The 7228-nt window shown below is 41.6% G+C and overlaps 1 protein-coding gene across 1 annotated transcript; it reads right to left on the reverse strand.

Moving 5' to 3' along the window:
- Positions 1–3961: 3961 nt before the first annotated feature.
- Positions 3962–6551, reverse strand: LOC127321333 (protein FLOWERING LOCUS T). Its single transcript, XM_051350358.1, has 4 exons — positions 6322–6551; positions 5981–6042; positions 5830–5870; positions 3962–4539 (listed from the first exon to the last, which is right to left on the reverse strand). Exons 1-4 carry the CDS (start codon positions 6511–6513, stop codon positions 4313–4315), a joined length of 522 nt encoding a protein of 173 aa, XP_051206318.1. The 5' UTR covers positions 6514–6551; the 3' UTR covers positions 3962–4312.
- Between the last annotated feature and the right edge of the window lie 677 nt (positions 6552–7228).

A 7228-nucleotide genomic window follows, 5' to 3' on the forward strand; every position in this document is an offset into this window, starting at 1 on the left:
ATTCCCAAGAGCTTGCAAGGTATTGATGTTTTAATATCCCCTTCATAATTAACTTTATTAGTGTACTTTTGTCTATCTTTTTCCATCTTTTCAAGGGTGCTAGCAAAGTTTGTATAAGAGCCAAGCATATTATATTTAGTAAAGACTTTTCTAGCTTCTCTTGCTACATCACCAAATTCTTTAAGATGGGTTTCTAAGAAAAAATCTTTCTTTTCTCCCTCTTCCATATCACCTAGTGTAAGAAACATATGCTGCATTACGGGGTTGAGGTTAACAAATCTAGCTTCTAACATGTGTACTAAAGAAGCAGCAGCAATTTCATAAGTAGGAGCAAGTTCTACCAGGTGTCTATCTTCAAAATCTTCAACCGTACTAATATGAGTGAAAAAATCTTCTATATTATCTTTCCCAAGGATAGACCCTCGGCCTACCGGTACATCTTTAAGAATAAACTTAGGAGGAAACATGATGAAATAAGTAAAGTAAATGCAAGTAACTAAATTTTTTGTGTTTTTAATATGGAGTATGCAAACAAGACAGTAAATAAAGTAAAACTAGCAACTAATTTTTTTGTGTTTTGTTTTAGTGCAGCAAACAAAGAAGTAAATAAAAATAAAGCAAGAAAAAAAAAGTAAAGAGATTGGAGGTGGAGACTCCCCTTGCAGCGTGTCTTGATCTCCCCGGCAACGGCGCCAGAAAATAGTCTTGATACGCGTACAACACGCGTCCGTTGGGAACCCCAAGAGGAAGGTGTGATGCGTACAGCAGCAAGTTTTCCCTCAGTAAGAAACCAAGGTTTATCGAACCAGTAGGAGCCAAGAAGCACGTTGAAGGTTGATGGCGGCGGAGTGTAGTGCGGCGCAACACCAGGGATTCCGGCGACAACGTGGAACCTGCACAACACAACCAAAGTACTTTGTCCCAATGTAACAGTGAGGTTGTCAATCTCACCGGCTTGCTGTAACAAAGGATTAGATGTATAGTGTGGATGATGATGTTTGCAGAGAACAGTAGAACGAGTATTGCAAAGATGATTGTATTCGATGTAAAAGAATGGACCGGGGTCCACAGTTCACTAGAGGTGTCTCTCCCATAAGAATAAGCATGTTGGGTGAACAAATTACAGTTGGGCAATTGACAAATAAAGAGGGCATGACCATGCACATACATGTTATGATGAGTATTGTGAGATTTAATTGGGCATTACGATAAAGTACATAGACCGCTATCCAGCATGCATCTATGCCTAAAAAGTCCACCTTCAGGTTATCATCCGAACCCCCTCCAGTATTAAGTTGCAAACAACAGACAATTGCATTAAGTATGGTGCGTAATGTAATCAATACATATATCCTTAGACATAGCATTGATGTTTTATCCCTAGTGGCAACAGCATATCCACAACCTTAGAGGTTTCTGTCACTCCCCCAGATTTAATGGAGACATGAACCCACTATCGAGCATAAATACTCCCTCTTGGAGTTACAAGCAAAAACTTGGCCAGAGCCTCTACTAGCAACGGAGAGCATGCAAGATCATAAACAACACATAGATGATAGATTGATAATCAATATAACATAGCATTCATTATTTATCGGATCCCAACAAACACAACATGTAGCATTACAGATAGATGATCTTGATCATGTTAGGCAGCTCACAAGATCCAACAATGATAGCACAATTAGGAGAAGACGACCATCTAGCTACTGCTATGGACCCATAGTCCAGGGGTGAACTACTCACACATCACTCCGGAGGCGACCATGGCGGTGAAGAGTCCTCCGGGAGATGATTCCCCTCTCCGGCAGGGTGCCGAAGGCGATCTCCTGAATCCCCCGAGATGGGATTGGCGGCGGCGGCGTCTCTAGAAGGTTTTCCGTATCGTGGCTCTCGGTACTGGAGTTATTCTCGAAAAAGGCTTAAGTAGGCGGAAGGGTAGGTCAGGGGGCGCCACGAGGGGCCCACACCATAGGCCGGCGCGGCCAGGGCCTGGGCCGCGCCGCCCTGGTGTGTGGCGGCCTCGTCGCCCCACTTCGTTTCCTCTCTGGACTTCTGGAAGCTTCGTGGAAAAATAAGATCCTGGGCGTTGATTTCGTCCAATTCCGAGAATATTTCCTTACTAGGATTTCTGAAACCAAAAACTACAGAAAACAACAACTGGCTCTTCGGCATCTCGTTGATAGGTTAGTGCCGGAAAATGCATAAATATGACATAAAGTATGCATAAAACATGTAGGTATCATCAATAAAGTAGCATGGAACATAAGAAATTATCGATACGTTGGAGACGTATCACCTGGGCAGAGAGGCTAACATTTACTCATGTAGCGTGCGCCCAGCAGCCACAGGGGACAAATCTATGTGGATACTACGTTTGCGAGTCCATTCGCATGTTAACCACTGAGAAGCAGAACAATAATAAATTCAACGTAAGCAATAACATTCACAACTTTATTTATTATTGTCAATATTTCGTTATCAAGATTGATATAGTCATACTCATCTCATTTTCGTATATAGGTCGAGTTCATGCGGGACACACTCCAACCAAAGGAACACCTACTAGGAATTGCGGAGGAACTGGCGGTACTTTTGGTTAGAGAAGTAATAGACAACAACGGCTTGTTTAGTCCAAATAGGCGCTCTCCCTCTCCCGCGAAATAGACGGTCTTTAGTACTGGTAGTCGTGAGCTCCATGTATATATATATATATGTAAGGGGAATCTACGAATATATAAGGGGAATCGACTTTTGCTTCCAATATTTGTTTGATCGATCTATATATAATGAATGAACGTGTACCACTTCTAGTAGCGTACAAATATATGCAACTTTTATTTTCGAATGAAAAAATGAAATAAAAGGGGGTCGGTGGCGGGGGGGGGGGGGTGCTGCACCCCTCAAACCCTAAAGCAGCAGTGTTGTGCGCGCGCCACGTAGAGGGCCTTTTGTCGCGGGTGGTAATACCGCCCACGACAAAAGGGCCTGTCCCCTGCGCGCCCCGCGCCTGCCACGTGGTGGACTATATGTCGCGGGTGGTAAGCGACCCGCGACAAAAGGTGGACCTTTTATCGCGCCTTCCTTGTCGCGGATGGCCGCCCGCGACAAAAGACTCTTACCACCCGCCACAAAAGCCCTGTTTTCCACTAGTGTATGGACATTGTTCTGATGTCATCTAGTGCACCACAAACTCAGTCGTCCCAATTTAATGCATTATTCCATGTTTCATCAATGGTCTTGCTTTTCTTTTGGTGAACATGCAAAAAAAAGATTGTATTTTAATGCATTATAAAAAAGAAGGCTATATGTACAAGATCTAAAAAGATCAACACCGCACCATACAACTCAACCCAAAACCTAGTCTAGGGGAGAAGTTGATCAAGACTCCATGCTCCAGCGTTCACTCACGCTTGCACTTGGGTTCTGATTGTGTCGAACATGGAGGTCACTAAGGGACGTGCATTTTCAAACAATGATATGTTCCGGTGCTTCCAGAACCACCACACCGTGAGCATGATCAACGATGAGGTGCCCATGCGCAGCTGGTGAGGGGTGGCTCGCATCACCAACAACATCCAATCCGGAAAGTCACCCACAACCGTTGGAAGGCCTAAGGTGGATCAAATCCACGTCAATATCTCATACCAGATCATCCTCAAAAAGGGGCAACCAGTAGTAATGTGTGCCGTAGCCTCCTCGGATTACCCGCACATCAGCCAGCTCGTCATATGCGGGATACCATGTCGCGGTAGCCGCTCATCCATCCAACATTTGTCTAAAAAACCAACCAGATGAAGAATCTCATCCTAGGGGGCGTGCAGGATCTCCAGTTCAACCTCCATGAACTTAATAGTCTTAGCTATATTTCTAAGGAGCTAGAGCAACAAATATTTCTAAATTGTTGCTAGAACCATCCGACATTATTAGACTGTGAATTATTTTTTGCTGAAACATGAGATAAGAACAACCGCGCGCATACATATCTCATTACCATGGTGTAACAAAATGTCACATCCCTTCTTGAACAGCAGCAACACATCCTTGTGAAGGCCCATTACTTAAGGAGCCTACAAGTACAACACAGGTACATTATTCAAACTTTCTAGCTAAGTACCGTGTGATGCGGCTAACGTGCATCCTTAAGCACGCATGCTGAGTACTGGTAAGCTCGAGCTTAATTGCCTTTCGAGCTGAACATGGCTGACCCATCAGTTTGATAGACCAGACATGAATCCAATACATTTATTCTAGCTAGCTAGGTATAGGTCCGTGCGATGCAGCACATACGAGTATACTATAGTGAGACAGATCAGGTGAACCTTCTCCCACCGGTGCCCGTCGGGCGCTGGCAGTTGAAGTACATGGCGGCGACGGGCTTTCCGAGGTTGAAGCGGCGAGCGAAGCTGCGCGAGTTGAAGTTCTGGCGCACTTGCGGCGCAAACACTGTTCCACGCCCCAGCTGCTGATACAGCACCAGCACGATGCGGTGGATACCCATGGTGGGGCTTGGGCTCTCGTATGGCACGATCTCTCGTCCTGCAATTTCATCAAAGAATAGAGCTAGTTGAGAGATAAGATAAGAAAAATGTGATCTTCCACCAGATCACTGATCTGCGAGAAAGTGGGAGGTGATGACAATAACGACTGTAGACTATATTTAAGTTCCATTGAAGGTGTATATATGATTGTATGTTTTTTCACTGTTTATAGCTATTATATGCACGAATACTGTCTTGGTAACCCTAATTAACATGGCTTAATATTTGGTTGATTATCTCTAGTGATAGAAATAAAATTCAAGTAACTGTGACAAGTCTATCATAAACTAACAGATTAGAAATATCGTATTTTTCATTTTCTACGCTACATGATATATTCAATTTTCCATGAAACCATAACTGTACCATTCCCATCTAATTCATGTAAATTTCATAAATGCGGTCATGGCACAACTTATGCACGCGTCCCTTGTTTGAGTATTCCTTCCAAGATTTTGGATACATGGCAAGTTAGCAACAATATAGTCCCTCCCTCCCAATGTATGTGACGCCCTTATTTTGCGTGTTTAAACTTTTTTCGCTATTTTCATTAATTATACAATTTTTACTTTTGTTAAAAAGTAAAACATTGAAAAATTACTTGAATACAATTTTAATATAATAGTGTAACAAGCATAACATATAATTCATGTTTCGTTGGCCAAATCGATTGTCAAACTTAGACTTCAAAAAAGTGTGCGCCACCTAAATTGGGATGGACTGAGTATATGTTTCTAATTTCCAAAGTCACGTCATACAAAATATGCGCAGCTAGAAAAATATCAATGAAACATTAAGTAAACACTGAAACATGAAAAATATGGCAATATGGAATAAATATTTTGTAAGTAACTGATACAACATTTTCGCATTTGGCAACTTCACTAGCTATATCCAACACCATTGCGCATGCTGAAGGGAAACATGTATAAGTAGCTTTGAACATACTTTTCATTCAACTCTATATAGTACACTACACACATCCACTATTTGCAAGCTAATTAACATGTATTATAATTCAGTGTATTGGATACGCAGTAGAAAACAACAACCCCAAACTAAGCACTAAGTATAAGCTGGTGCATGACTATGCAATATAATCAGAAACGGTATGTAACAAGAACCTTTTGGCAAGAAACATGAATGAAAGCCTGATTCTGCAATTAACTTCATGTTCTCATCGCATTGAGGGAAGGATGATCCATACTAGTTTTTAGGAGTTTATATGAATGCAAGCTATTATAGTTGTGTATCATTGTGTATTATCCATGTTGATATATGTACTCACCAAAACTATCATCTGTTGATGCTGGGACATCAGTCACCATCCTGAATGACAAATAAAAATAAAGTACTTAGAGCAGTCCATCAATATCGTTAATAGTGAAAAGAAACACAAATGTGTAGAAATGACAAGACATGCCGGAGCTATGGCTTACCAATGCAGGTACTCCCTCAACGTTGGGTTGCTGGGATTAGGCGCATCAGGATCTATCATAACCTAATTTATTTACATTTACACAAGCACATGGTCAAAATGTTAGGAGATAAAAAAAAGTAACCTGGTTATATTTTTGGCTGGGGTGCCAAAAACAAGTTCAGGCAAAGAGGTAGCAATATGAGCTAGGCCAAGCATAGCTTGGCTGGGTCAAACCATTGATTTCCCAAGCTCCAAACTTAAGGCATGAATTCCCAAGCTCTCTAGAGTTCACACCATCGCCATACACATATGGTCAACCATCAATGGAGTAATCTTTTGGGTGCAAAGTAATGGGCTTACTAGGGTATAGGCCACTCGAAAATCGTCACCCCCGATCTCAACTCTCGGTTTCAGAGTGACCGCCGGTGAGCGAAACTCCATCCCGTTAAACACAGGCCTCCCATCATACATCACAGTTAGAGGCACTGAGCTAGCAAATGGGTCTAGAACATCTCCAACTATATGCGCCCTTGTCAAGGAGTCATTAGACATAGTATATGTGAGTCTCAGAGCAAGTGTATACCCTATGAAACTACAAAAGCTTGGGGAGATTGCAAGGGTTTTGGGGCTATTTATAATTTCCGGGAGGGTTCTAAGATTGCACACGTGTGATTCGCGTTGTACTAATTGGAATATAACTGCATTGATCTTTTTTCCCGTAAGATGCTCTTCTACTTGCTTGATAGCATTTTATACGGTATTCCATTTTGTTGGTAATGTTTTTAGCATCATCTCTCTTTCTCGCAATAAGAGCATATCTAAACAAATGTTTTGGAATATATACTTTCCATATCAGTTATATGGAATTAGATATCTTAATTAGGTTCTTTCGTGCACAAATTCCAAGCGGAGACATATGGACGATCTCTACTTCTGACTTTTCTTGGAATCATCCATGGGTTTGGCAATTGGCTATGTCTTGTATTAGTTGGCTACAGTCAGCAGACTTGCTATAATATTATGCATTAATGTACAGTGATGCAATAGTGCAACATAAGTACCAGTCTTGATCTTTATAAGGCACAAACACTATTACATTTTAAATATTTTTACATATATGGTGTGACGTGTGGTACGTCAAAATTGCCGAGAACTAATATTCTAGTGTAGAAAATCACAAACCATATGTGCTTCAAGCTGCCGAATTAAATGGAATGCGTGAAAGCTTTAAATATATAGTTGCCGATAATATAGTACCTTTTTAGCT

Source organism: Lolium perenne, chromosome 7, assembly GCF_019359855.2.
Source record: "Lolium perenne isolate Kyuss_39 chromosome 7, Kyuss_2.0, whole genome shotgun sequence".
Taxonomy (NCBI): Eukaryota; Viridiplantae; Streptophyta; class Magnoliopsida; order Poales; family Poaceae; genus Lolium; species Lolium perenne.